Source organism: Sminthopsis crassicaudata, chromosome 3 (assembly GCF_048593235.1).
Source record: "Sminthopsis crassicaudata isolate SCR6 chromosome 3, ASM4859323v1, whole genome shotgun sequence".
Classification (NCBI taxonomy): Eukaryota; Metazoa; Chordata; class Mammalia; order Dasyuromorphia; family Dasyuridae; genus Sminthopsis; species Sminthopsis crassicaudata.
The window spans coordinates 269229825-269244487 of NC_133619.1; the positions used below are offsets into that span (position 1 = coordinate 269229825).

At 34.8% G+C, this 14663-nt stretch overlaps 1 protein-coding gene across 1 annotated transcript in view; it reads right to left on the bottom strand.

Annotated features, from left to right (window-relative positions):
- Positions 1-14663, bottom strand: part of DNMT3L (DNA methyltransferase 3 like) — a 39622-nt gene that overhangs the window by 16851 nt on the left and 8108 nt on the right. Inside the window, exons 7-8 of the mRNA XM_074297407.1 lie at positions 7039-7126; positions 6353-6441 (exon numbers count right to left, since the gene is read on the bottom strand). Of these exons, the coding sequence (XP_074153508.1) occupies positions 6353-6441; positions 7039-7126 (177 nt within the window). The remainder of the gene's footprint in view (positions 1-6352; positions 6442-7038; positions 7127-14663) is intronic.

Consider the following 14663-nt stretch of genomic DNA (forward strand, 5'->3'; position numbering starts at 1 on the left):
TGAAGCCCAGATCTGAAAAGATGATGAATGCAAAAAGACTTTCTTAGCTGTGGTAAGGTCTGGTGATGATGATGCCATTTATCTTGTGCAATTTCTCCTACTGCACCAATTTCTGGGGTGTTCATTAATAAGATTTTTAAAAATTCTCATGATCTATGTGAAAGAAGTTATTATTAATTATTATTGGATTTGGGGAGATTTATATTTTCCCCTTTTAAAAAAATTTTTTTCAAGACCTCAGTCTCGGAAAATTGACCTTTTCCTCTGTCCAGACCCCACCTAGGGGAGGCAGACATTATATTTTACTTTGATTTGGCTGGGGATAAATTCTTTGTAGATCTTGAAGGCTGAGGCAACTTAGAAGTAAAAGACATAATTCAAGTTCAGGTTCAGTTGCTTTTTGTCATATTCATCTTCTCATTAGCTAATGAGAGAATGAATTAAGCAATCAGAGTTGATTGCCACTCTGAGGAATGCCTAATCTTCCAAGGTCATATCAATTGTGATTGTCTTTGTTCTAAGAGACAGCCAAATGACCATCCTTTTACTAAAATGCTATCCTTATTAATAAAAAGATTAAATTATCCAGAAATCATATCTCTAAAACCATTTTAAACATCACAATAAGATATTGGTTCATCTTGATACAATCCTTATTGTGGGAGAGTATCATGGGTAGGTCTAATATTAGGTTTAGGATTGGTGGAGCTATGTATAGAAAATTGACTTTGCAGATGGGATGACCTTGGCTTCAATCTTTCTTCTAACGCAAATTAGCTGTGAGACACTGAATAAGTCATTTAGCCACTCAGTGATCCAGGCAACAATCTGAGACTTATATGTTACAGGTATGGTCCTGATTAACATTGGTAGACATAGTTTTCTTATCAAGAGTAAAATATTTCAATGAAATCAAAGGTCTGGTATTTTTTTTCCTCTAAACTATGGAGTCTTCTTCAGCATCTATAATACCATTTAATTGTTAAGACTAGGAGACAGAATAATAGCACACAGCAGGCTGAGGAGTAGTATCAATATACCACAAAACCCATGCCACAGGAAAATACTCCAATCCAGTCCTACCATTTTGTAATATCTGAAGAGCTTAGGTTTAGAGCTGCAAAGGACTTCAGAATTTCTTTAGTTTAATCCTTTCATCTTACAGATGAGCAAATTGAGGAAGAGTGAAGTGCAGTGATATGCTTAAAGACACACAGGTAGAAAGCACCAGAGCTGGGATTTGATTTGGCTCCTCTTGTCCCTAAATTTATTTTACTTTCCACTGTATTCTCAGTAGACACTAACATCTTTTAATTTTAGGTTTCCTATCATGACAATACCTCTCAGACTTGCTAAAATTTTCCAATGGACTTGTTTTTTTATTTTTTTTTTTCTCTGAAGCACTTGGGGTTGAGTGATTTGCCCAGGGTCACACAGCTAGGATGTGTTAAATGTCTGAAATCACATTTGAACTCAGGTCCTCCTGACTTCAGGGCTGGGTGCTCTATCCACTGTGTCGCCCTAGCTGCCCCTTTCCAATGGACTTTAAAGGTAGAAGATACATTTTATGAACTCAAGCAACAAGCAAGATTCCACCTTGATCTATCTGAACTGTCATGAATAATCATATGAAATTAATTAGTAATTAAAAAACAAATTCAATAACGGATATTAGTGTAGCCAGAATTAGGACCATGCTTTGACAGTCTGGGCCATCTCTCACAATATACTTTTCTATATAGTTGACCTCAGTAGAGAGAAGGAAAACAAAGCAAAACAAAACAATTATATTAAAAGGGCTACTTATTCTATATCTGAGGTAGGAAGAGATCTTTGTAAGGTGTTTACTTTCCAATCATTATTCACATTAACAATAGGATCCTAGACTTTTGGGTTTTTCTTTTTTCTATTGAGGAGATAACAAGCCAACAAACATAATAAACAAGCTATGTCCAGGATAACTTGGAAATGACCAACCAGGGGATGGTTGTGGGGAGACACTTGAAAATGATAGGGAGAGAGTACAGAGGTGCCTTTTTGGCACTTGTCCTAGCTTCACTATTAACTAGCTTTCCCAGCCATCACCAATGATCATGACTTATGTCTTGCCACTGGACTTTGATAAGTCTAGAGGAGAGAGTGAGGATTACTATTTTGTGTGGCTCTACCTTACTCTGAGAGCCTCAGGAATAATCTTCTATCCCATTGTCCACAACCACTATGCTGGGACGCAATGGAGATGCTGAGGGAGAGGAAGCCTGGCAACTCTAAGTGTAGACAGATCTATTGAAGACTGAAAAGAAAGCTCTTGTCATTAGAGCTTTCATATCATTTATTCTTCTGTTCCTCTGTATTTTCTCCCCAAATGCTTGTTTCTCTCTTTCTGAAGGATTAAGTGACTTGCCCAGGACCACATAACTAATAAATATCAATTTTCTGAGGCTGGATTTGAACTCAGGGCCTCCTGAGTCCAGGGCTGGTGTTCTATCCACTGGACCATCTAGATGCATCCTCTCTCCCCACCTCCCCTCACCACCACCCAGGAACTTCTAAAAGAGACTAACCTAGCTACGCTTTCTCCATCAAATTTAATATTTTAATTCGTCCCTTTTAATTTCATTATATTTCATCTTCCTAAATTCAGTCTAACTTGCTAGCTTGAGATCTTTCTAGATATTCACTCTAAAATCCACTGCTAGTTATATCTCCTAGGTTTGTGACATGTGTAACTTGATAAGCATTCTACCTGAGCTTTTATTCAGGTAATCTATCAAAATATTAAACAAGAAGGAACCAAGCACAGATCCCTAGGGAACTCTTCTAGAGACTATATTCCAGGATGACAAGGAATCATCTTTTTGGGTTGGACTATCCTGCTATTTTCAAAGCTATTCAATTCTATCTTGATCCTCCTCAGTTACCGCAAGTATTCCTCACTGTTCCCAATATACATGTCTACCTAAAGGAGTTGAAACCTGCCTGAGTTTACTGGTAAAAATCCTCAAATCATGCATAAATAGCAGTTCAATTGACAATGCATATTCAGGGAGCCCTTAGGTGTTGGTGATTTGATTCAAGTCAACAAACATGTATTGTTCTTACTAAGTAGGGATGGCTTGCTGCCCCAAAGCTACATGTCTCAGCCCAGCTCTTTGTTCAGCTGCCTGAGTTGTGATTTTGTTCATGATTTCCTGATCCCTCTTCTACTTCCACTTTTCTTTTCCTTTAGGTCTAAGTGCTTCCTGTTTTTGGAATGTGGAAGTCAACTTCCACTCCCTCACTCTTCCTAGAAAGGGGAGAAGAACTTGTAGTGGAAAATTCATGCAGCATTTTCTAATGACTGGATTCATTATACATATTAATTTGGTGACTAGTAAATACAGTTTAGTAAATCTTCCTATAAGATGAAAAAGAATCAATAAATAAAAAGAAGGGGACCCTGATTTTCTAGACTGAGGATGTTCCAAACTCACCATCTTGGAGTAGTTACTAAGATGGTAATAATGGGAAAAGACTGTGCCTTCCCTTCCAGAGCTGAGCGAGGAGCTCTGAAGACTGGCTTCCTCCTCAAAAGATCCCTTCAGTAAATGGCAGTTTCCATGACACTGGAGGCTGGGATCAAGGGTTTCCTGCCTTGATTACTCTGTTCCTCCTCCCTTTTATGCTCAACAAGACCTAGGGAGTGTATGGCATAGACCAGAAAGGCCTATGTTTGAATTCCATCTCAGACACTTGCTCCTTTAGCAAGTCATTTCCTTTGTTTAAATTCTAATTTCTTAATTTGTAAAATAGGGTTATAATTCTTATATAATACCTAACTCAAAACATTCTTGTGATAAAATCACTTTGCACAAAGTCAAAGTGTTATATAAATACTAGCTATTATTATCATTTGCTTTATGATACATATTTTATAATCATGGTACAAATAGACCATGGGGTTATTCAGATTTGAGGAACAGTGATCCATTTTTCAGTGTATCTAAATAAAAGACACACAAGTATATATGTAAGATTGAAGAATGAAAAATTGTTACAGAAATTGGTGGAATATTTGCCAGCTGAGCCTGATTGAGTGAAAAAAAGAAAGATTAAAAAATAATAGAATTTCCTTTAAGGGAGAGGTTCTTGTCAATTTTTCCTTGTTTTCAGTGCTTAAGAGAGTGTTCCACTCTAAAGTGATTAATAAATGCTTGTTGCATGAATCAACACATCAATGACTTGCAATGTCAGTGTAAAAACTATACACCAAAACAATTTGACTATTTCTAAAATAGCAATCCTGATGGTAATATTAATCAGTCCTAGTAGCACAAAGATTTCTAGAATAAAAGTTGGAGAATGTAAATTAAATTCTGTCTCTGATACGTGCTACCTGTAAGACTATAGGCTAGCATTCCCCAAAATATAAATGTTGATATTTGTATTAACTACAGGACAAGGCCATTATGAAGAAAGCACAACAGTTACTATTAATAACCCATTATGAGTATTAAAAATAGGACATATTTCTAATGTCCTTTATGGTATGCAAAGTAAGTTAAGGGAATAAACCCTTATTACATGTTAGGTACTATGCTAAGTACTTTTCAAATGTTTCATTTGATCCTCACAATATCCTTGCAAGTGCTATTATTATCTCCATTCTCCAGTTGAAAAAACTGAGGAAGGTAGAGGCTTAATTGAATTGTCCAGAAAAAAATCATAGAATTAGTAAACGTCTAAAGATGGATTTGAACTCTTTCTAAGATGGCCCAGCTCTCCACCCACTGTGCCACTTACTACTTTCTTTCAATATCCCTGGGAGAGCAGCATTATTATTCTTATTTTTATAGATGAGGAAACTAAATATCAGTAAAGTAAAAGTGATTTTTTCCCAAGACTAAGGGACAGAGCCATAACTTAAACCACATTGTCTGAGACTTATTCTAACATTCCATAGATACATGGCTATGACTAATAGTAGTTTAGTTTGCTAATTTTGAAACTGATTCTGGTATAAAGTAGTATACCTAAAAATGCAGATCTTCTGTTTACTAGGTATAGACTAAGGGAATGTATAACAGAGACGGAAGATACTTGTTCTCAAGGCAAGTGGAATTAGAAAACCTTGAGTTAAATCCAGCTTCAGCTACTTCCTAGCTGTGTCAGCCTAGCAAGCCACTTAAACTTTGTCTGGTTTTTCTCAACTCTAACATGGGTACCTACCTCCCAGGATTGTTATGGGGATAAAATAGGATAATTAAAATTTTTTTCAGCTAATTAGACTCAGCTTCTACAACTTCTATAACTTTCTGTAAAATTTTCCATTCGTCTGTATGTCTTTCATGGAGAAATACCGAATACCGATAAAAGACTCACTCTTCCTCAAATCTGATTAACCCTATGGTCTAACTGTACCATGATTATAAAGCATGTATCATAAGACAAATGATAATAATGGCTTGTGTTTATATAGTACTTTAACTTTTTGCAAAGTGATTTTATCAGAACTATTTGAGATAGCCAAAAGAATTCTATCCTTATTTTACAAATCAAGAAATCAAGATTTATGCCTTGCGTATTTTTTGTTGTTATTAATCTAGTTGAATTTGATTTCTTCATGATCCCATTTGGAATTTTCTTGGCAAGGATACTAGAATTATTTGCCATTTTCTTCTCCAGTTCATTTTACAGATAAGGAAACTGAGGTAAATAGAGACAAATGATTTAGCTAGGGTCACATAACTAGTAATTTTCTGAGGTCACATTTGAACTCAGATCCAGATTTAACTCCAGGGCAGCACTCTTTTTACGGTGCCACCAATAGCTGGCACATAGTAGGAGCTTAATAAATGCTTATTTCATTCCTCCTAAGAATTTTACAGGCAAATATAAAAGACAACAAACACATAAATTCAGGTGTTTAGTAGCTCTGTAAATTTAGGTAAATATCTCTGGGCCTCTTCTATAAATGGAAGGGATTAGATAATCTGAAGGATCTTTCATCGTTAAACCATATGCTTCCATGAATGACTATTTTGTACCATTCTACAGTATTCTAATACTTGGAAATTTAGGGAAGCAGTAACCAGAGATATTTTTTAAAATTAGTTTGTATTTCATCTTAATGTTCACATGATACTGATGACCTAAAAATATGCAATGTTAAAGTTTCATCATTTAATTTCAGCTTTCAGGGGAAGTGATGAGGCAATTGGTATCCATGTACTTCAGACAAAGCATTATGTTGGCAGAACATATTATGCAACATCTTATCTAAGTGTGTAATTTCCACTTCTAGTAGAAATTAGATTTTAGGGCTGTCAAATAACTAAAATGAGCAAAACATATGCCGCTTTATTTTACTTACATCTTTCCTGACTACATTTGAGACATCATTCAGATGTTTCAGTCTTCCATTACCAGGACTGTTTCCCAAAAATCCAAACTTGACAAGCTCTATACGGAGGAAAGAAAGAAGGAATGTATTATGTATTAATATATCCTTTGATTCTATAAGGCAATAAAAAAGAAAGCTAATGACTTATTTCTAGTAACAAACATACTACTTAGATTTCAATCCATCAAGATGTTCTATTTTGTTGTGGTTGGTGTTCTCTTGATCAATCTAAATTATAATCTCTCCTTTCTCTAATTGATAGTTTTAATGTTTGTGTCTAGACAGTCTTGACAAATATATAGGCCCAAGAAATACTTTAAAAACTTTTAACATATTAAGTTTACATTTTAAAAATAATGTAAAAGTATAGTCATTTTAAAAACATATCCCAAGTAACTGAAAATAAGAGAAATATCAATTAAAATAATTCTGAGGTTTCAGCTCATATCCTGCAAAAATAGGAATGAGGTATGTTGGAGGGCTGACACAAAATTTTCTTTTATTGGTATCTCCTATGGTTCCTTTGAGATAGGCACTACTTATGATATGTTTATTGAATATGTGTATTGAAATTTATTTTTATTTTAAAAACAGATAACAACTTTGGACTGAATCTTAATCCAGCTGACTGAACTTTGAACTAAAAATACATTTACCTTCCTTAATATCACCAAAAAGAGATAGAACTTGGATTGGTTTTCGTTTCCATGCAGGCACAGTTTCATACATTTCCAGAGGTCTCTGCTGTATTAATATAGAAACAAACATTTGTCATTTGTCCTCTTTGAAAATGAAGAGAAATCATTAGTACAAGTAGAGAAATCATTAAATTAATAATCAAAAAAATTTACAATCTATTTGATCACATGCAATTCCTTCCATGAAATTGAGGCAGCTAGGGAATGCAGTTAATGGAGAGTCAATCATAGAGTGAGAAAGACTTAACTTCCTGAGTTCAGATCCAGTCTCAGAGACTCACTGCTCAAGTCATTTAACCCTGTTTGCCTCAGTTTCCTCATTTATATCATGAACTGGAGAAGGAAATTGTAAAATAATCCAGTATCTTTTGACAAGAAAACTTCAAATGGGGTCTTGAATAATCTTCACCTATAGTTTTACATAGAATCAAAAATAACACAATTTTCTAAAGAATGTGAGGATATATTTGGCATATTGAAGTATAATGGAAAGATTACTGAACTTGGAATCAGAGGACCCAGAATTTGAATACTGACTCTAAGATGTACTAGTTTTGTGTCATTTAACTTATCTAAGCTTCAATTTCCTAAACTGTAAAACTATGATAAATATACAATCATTGTCTCCCTTACACATTTGTGAGGAAAACATTTCATGGGGTAGTAGAAAGTGCAATGAATTCATAGTCAACTGACTGGTAATGCTTTCTCTGTCTGGCAGATTCCTAGCTGCTGGTGCCCTTCTTCAAAAAAAAAAAAAAAAAACTGGCTTATTTATTTTGCATATATTTTGCAAACACTTATATACTCTGTGGTCTCTCTTGATTTAATATAAGCTTCTTGAGAGTGGAGACTGTTTTACCATAGTCTTTTATTCCCCAGAACTTACCTCCAGACCTGATACATAGTACGTACTTAATAAATGCTCTTTGGGTTTTTCACTTTCTCCCAGAGCAATATTAGAAAGAATGTTGAGCCAAGAACTGGAAGACCTAGAATCCATTTAAATCCCACCTCCAAAGCTCTTACTATCTCTGTGATGATTACCTCACTGGACTTCAGTTCCTTCTTCTAGAAAATGACAGAGTTGGATATGTTATAGGTATTTCTAACAATAGGCAGAGGATAGGGAAGGGATTAAGGGTAGAGGAAAGAGGAGAAACAAGGATTTATGAAGTGCCTATGATAGACTAAGTATTTTACAAATATGATCTAATTTGTTGCTCATGACAACTCTGGGAAATATTGTTATCTCCATTTTACATTTAAAAAAACTGAAGCAGAGAAAGAAGAGAAAAGTGATCTGCCTTGGGTCACACAGCAAATAAGTGTTTGAATTCAGACACTTGAATTTGAATTCAGGTCTTCATGAATCCTAGGCTATCATTTTATCCACTCTCCCACTTTGCTTTCTCTCTAACATAGGAATAGCTATGATTACGGTTTCCAAAAATTATAGTTGAAGGGCAGAGTGGCAGCTTTAATGGCTGAAAGAAAAAGAATAGCAATGCCTCCAGAAGGAAACTCCAGTTTGTAATTTCCAAATTCTTATGTTGTTCTGTCTAACTCTTCATGACCCCATTTGGAGTTTTCTTGGCATTGATACTGGAATGCTTTGCCATTTCCTCCTCTAAGTCACTTTATAGATGAGGAAACTGAAGCAAACATTAAATGAGTTGCTCAGAGTCACATGGCTATTAATCCTCTGGGGCTAGATTTAAACTCAGATTTTCCTGACTCCAGATCAGGAGTTCTATCCACTGTGCCACCTAGCTCCTATTTGTGAGATATGTATTATTTATGCTAAGAAACAAATCCAACAACTTTAAGAAATCTGAAACATGTAATTCTGGGAACTAGTAACACAATACACAGTCCAGATACCGGCTGTTCTACTTTCAGTATGTGTGAAGAGTTCAGACCCTTTTCTCTGAGACATGCAAGCAAGTTCCACAACTTTCAGAGACGACTAAGGGAGGATCTAAAAGCAGTTCACATAATTCCTTGTCACAGTTGTTTGTACATTCCTATGTTAATTGAAACCAGATGTGACAGATGTGTAGTCAGTGAGTTCCTTTGGCCAATTTCTAAATACATTATATTAAATTCTGGTTTGGCCCTGATTGAGCATACATATAACAGTTGAATGTGTGAAGCAGGATGATACTGATTGCAACAATTTCACTGTAGCCCTGACAGATAGCTAAATGACACTGAATAGAATCAGAAAGCCCTGAGTTCAAATTTAAAAGTTGAAGCTCTCAGACTTCCTAACTTTACAAATCCTGGAAAATAAAAAAATAAAAAATAAATAAATAAAAGCCTCTATCTTCCTCAGTTTCCTTATCTACAATGGGTCAACTCCCAACTCCTCCAAGTCTTCTTATCCTGTGCAGCAATGTATCCACATCCTCCCTCAAAAAATGGATAAAATCTTCCTCTAAATCTCTTAACATGATATAAATACTAGTACAAAACATGAACTATTTTTCTATTATCCTTCCCTGTCACTACATAACTGACCAGCCCTCTTAATCGCATACTCATATAATGCTTTTTAGTGTCACATGCACACAATTCATCATGAGTATAAGGTTTTAGCATATTTACATTTAGCATATATCTTCCTACTATTCTTCAGATAAATTGCATTTCAGATGTTTTTAGAGATTATGTATTCCATGATTCTTAGCCACAGAGTATCAGCAGAAGAATATTGTTGTTTAAAAGTTAGGAATTTATTTTAGTGAGAATCTTGGAGGGGCAATAGCACTGAAAGTGCCATAGACTTTCCCAGCTGTAAGACAGATCTATCTATTCCTATTCAATTTGGGGCCAGTTCATTTTACATCTAATTTGTCCCGAAAATATGATCTGATAGATCAGTGCATCTAACAGAATAGTCTGAACTATAAATGTTCCTTATCAGTTGATTTTTTTTATTGAAGAATATTTTATTCATGCTTTTTGTCTTTATATATCATAGTAATTTCTCAGTCCATCACCATATTTAACCTTCTTTTGTGAAAAAGAAATACAATTAAGCAAAAACATTTGACACAGAAATCTTTCTTCATAATACATGCCATATTCTTTTCTAATAGTTCTACCATGAAAGAAGATAGAGGGTTTTTATTCTTTTTTCTAGGATCTTCATTAGTTTTACCATTACTCAGAATATAATGAATTTTTTTTAAATTACTTTGTTGTAGTCACTATATATGTTGTTTTCTTGGTTCTGTATATTTTGCTCATCTTTGATCATATAAATCTCTTTTTTTTTTTGGATTTCTATAATTTGTCATTTCTTACTGCAAAATAATATTTTATTATATTTATGTTTGTTTTATTATGTTCATACGCTATTTTAAGAAAAAGTCATTCCCTAGTCAATAGGTAACCAATTTGATTTTAGTTCTTTGCTTCAACAAAACATGTGGCTATGAATATCGGAGTACATACTAGACCTTTACTTCATTGGGTTATATACCCAATAATAAAATTGCTAGGTCAAAAAGTATAGGCAGTTTAGTCATGTTTTTATTGCATAATTCTTTCACTTGAAATTTAGTATTTGTTTTGGTTATAGAAATTTAGTATTGGTTATAATGCAGCTTCACCAGTAGAGCATCAGTGAGTCTGTCTTCCCACACCTCCTCACTAATGACTGTTTCATATTTTTGATCATCTGCCAACTTGCAAGGAGTGAGGTGAAACCACATCAATTCACATTTTCTGTGTGAATTGTCAGACCAAATTCTTTTGAATGACTAATGGATCTCATTTAGGCAGTTCTGTCTCATTCCATTGATAGAAAGAGTCAAACCAATGTAATCTGTAAAGAGGAACACCTAGAGAAATTCATGGTCTTTAGGGAATTCTTCTATTTGGGCTCAATGCTGTTCAGTACTATTGATATTAATAATCATTGTATCATTGAACAGATTTCATAGGGATATAGATTTAAAGTTGGAAGGAATCTTATAAGTCATCAAGATTAAAGCTCTCATTTTAAAGTGCCCTGCTTGAGGTCATATAGCTAGTAATTGAGGCAGGATTTGAATTCAAATTTTACTAACTACAAGTCCAACATACTATTTTTCCTCTTTGGCTGTGTTATCTTTTCTGTTGTGGTTCTCAATGAATTTTGTGTGTTCTCAACATATAGAGAAATTTTATAGAAGGGTATTCTTTAAACCTATATTTTGCACTATCAGAGGGGTTTTAAAAATTTGTATTAATGATTTTTGTTTTAACAGCAAAATGTATAAATTTACTTCTACACCTCACATTTTGTACTTCCTTATCCCCATCTCAGCATTAAATCTTCCTGCAGAGGTGGCTAAAGGGTGCCGTAGCTTGGATGCTAAATCAGGAGTCAGAGAAATCTGAGTTCAAACCTCAAATGAGATACTTACAAGCTATGTAACCCCATACGAATCACTTATTTCATTTGCCCCATCTGTAAAATTGGAATAATAATAGCACCTATCTTTAAGATTATTATGAAAATAAAATGGTATGATATTTATAAAACACTTATATAAATGCCAATCTGTTGTTATTACTGTTGTTATTATTATACCTTTCAGGTTGCCTTACTCTGAATACCATAAAATTTATCAATATCTTTTTGTTGTTTTGCAGCAATTGGGGTTGTTACTTTCCTAGAGTCACAAAGCTGGTCAGTTGTCTAAGGCCAAACTTGAACTCCAGTTCCCCCGACTCCAGATCTGGTGCTCTATCAACTGGGTCACCTAACTGTCCCCAATGTCATTCTGAAGCTGTGATGTCCAGAACTGAACACAATACCTCAAATAAGACCTGAAAGGGGCAGATTACTTCCTTTCAAATCTTGTAAAATATGCCCCTCTCAATGTAGCCTAAGATTGTGTATTTGCTAGTCATATCAGTATGCTGACTCATATTGCACTTGTGGGATACTAAAATTCCCAGAAAAATTTTACAATAACTGCTATCTATCCATCTCCTTAACATAATAATAATAATAATAATAATAATAATAATAATAATAATAATAATAATACATATATACTTAAGTTTATTTTTATACCCAAGCTTAAGACTATATATTTTTATCTCTATTGAATTTCATGATAATAAATTCAACCCAATACTTGTCAATATCCTTTTGGATCCTAAGTCTCTCATCTGTGTCATCAGTTATCCTTCCCAGGCCTGCAACATTTATAGATTTGATGAGAATGCCATCTCTACCTTTATCCAAGTTGTTGGCAAAAAATGTTAAACATTAAGGGGCAAATCACATATCCTTGAAACATTTTACTAGAAAACACATTACCACACTGACATTGGAATACTCTGAGTCTTGCTATCCAACCAGATCTAAATCTAAATCCATCCTGTTCTATCTTTTCCACAAAAGCTGTATAAGATAATTTATCACCATCTTTTTAAAAATCCAGGCAAACAATATCCACAACTTTCTCCTACTCTACTAGCTTAGTAATCCTGTGAAAAGGGGAAATGAAGTTAGTTAGGCATGATATGTTCTTGATGAAAACAAGTTGGATCTTTGTAATCACCATTTCCCTTTAAAAAAAATTGGCTATTTCATTAATGATCCATTCTAGAATTTCTCCCAAATATATAAATCAAGCCAATTAGCCTTTAGTTAGTAGACACTGTTCTCTTCCTTTTAAAAAAAATCAGTTAAAATTATTTTCTATCTCTTATTTCCACTATCACCTTGCTTTCCTTCATTACTGAAAAGAAGCTGGTAAATAAGATTAACATCTTTCTTGAGAAAGCAGAATGGACAATAAGAAACCTATTCAGGATAAGGACATCTTCCCTTAGAGGTCAATGGACAAATATTAGCAATGACAGGGTCTAGTCTTGGGGGCTGGCTGTTAGCCAATCCCAGATTTACAATGTACTCAATAGGAAGAGCCAGGGTATTGTTCCTGATCATCCAAAAAAAAAAAAAGCTCTGTAGTTTTGGCTAAGGTATACCTTGGCAATGAAGAAGAAGAAGGAGAGGAAGAGGAGGAGGAGGAGGAGAAGGAAGAGGAGGAGGAGAAGGAGGAGGAGGAGGAAGAGGAAGAGGAAGAGGAGGAGGAGGAGGAGGAACAATAACAAGAAGAAGAGGAGGAGGAGGAGGAGGAGGAGAGCTGCAGAGAATTGAGGCTTAATTTCTTATTTGAAGATGCAGGGGTGGCTAGATGGCATAGTGGATAGAACACTGGCCCTGGAATCGGGAATATAACCTCAGACACTTATTAGCTGCATGATCTTGGGCAAGTCATTTAACTCTAATTGACCTCCCCCCCCCCCAAAAAAAAAAGTTGCAACATGATAGTCACAAATGTTTGCAGTTTCTGAATAGCAAGTTATGTGGCTCTGAGAGTAAACATGGCAATGATATGAAATCCCTTGATCTTCAATATGAAGGAGAGAGGTGTCTCACTGCACAATGATAAAGAGCTTTTTCCATAGAGTAGTAATCAAAAGAACAGAATCCATGGAGAGCATGGACTAGACTGATACAAGGAAGGAAAATCATGCATGTGCACACTAAAGATAGTTTGTCGTTCACTTAGAGTTAATATTGTTGATAAAGAAAATAGACAATAAAGGACAGAGAGAAAGGGTGGGGATTCTTTGTAGGCCAGGATTATTCAGCATTTTCTTTAGCTTTTCTCAGATATGGGTCATAGAAACCAGAACAGACTTCTCAAATCATCCAGCTCTTGCCAACTGTCAGATCAAGTCCATTGAATACTCAGAGACATTCTTGGGAAAGCAAAACCAGGCTTGGAATGGGAACTGGAAGCTAGCTGCTTCATCAACAGAACCAATAGTAAGTAAGAGAAGCTGAGCTTTGTAGTGCTATAGTTATGTACATGACAGGAACATGAATGCTGGGAACACATAAGAGGCCAATTCAGCCCTGAATTGGCAGATATTGAAAAACAATAAACTGGCATCCAGAAGGGGAAATAGAGTTCAGAATAAGAGTTACATCAAACTTCAAAGCACTGAATCATTGACCTACCAAACTTTCACAGGTCCTTTTCATTGGACCATAGGATTTTGTGGAGCATTAATAATAAAATAATTTTCTGCACTACTTTTTAAAATTATAAGTTGTGCTGACCTGTTTTGGCAAAGGCAATATCCTTTTCAGAGAGTTACCTATATCACTGAAATTCCAGAATTAATCCTTTGCCTTACCTTTTCTTAGTTTGATTGGTTCCTACTATTCTACCTCTACATTTAACCCAATACATCCCTTACAAATAAAAATTTTAATAACATTTTCCTTTTGCACAGCTCTAATTGTTTGGAAGTTTCAAAGTGTTAGATTTAAGTTTGAAGCAGCAGAAAACTTCCTTAGATTGCTCTTAATTTTCATCTCTGAGAAAAGTGGAATAGAATTGAAGCAACTGGATAGTATAACCAGTCTTCATAGAGCATTATCTTAAGACTCTTCACCATCCTGGTTTTCATTCCCTGGATGTTCCCCAGTTTATTGGTATCTTTTTGACTATGAAGAACCTGGAATTTAATAAAATAGACCAGATGTGGTCAGATTTGAC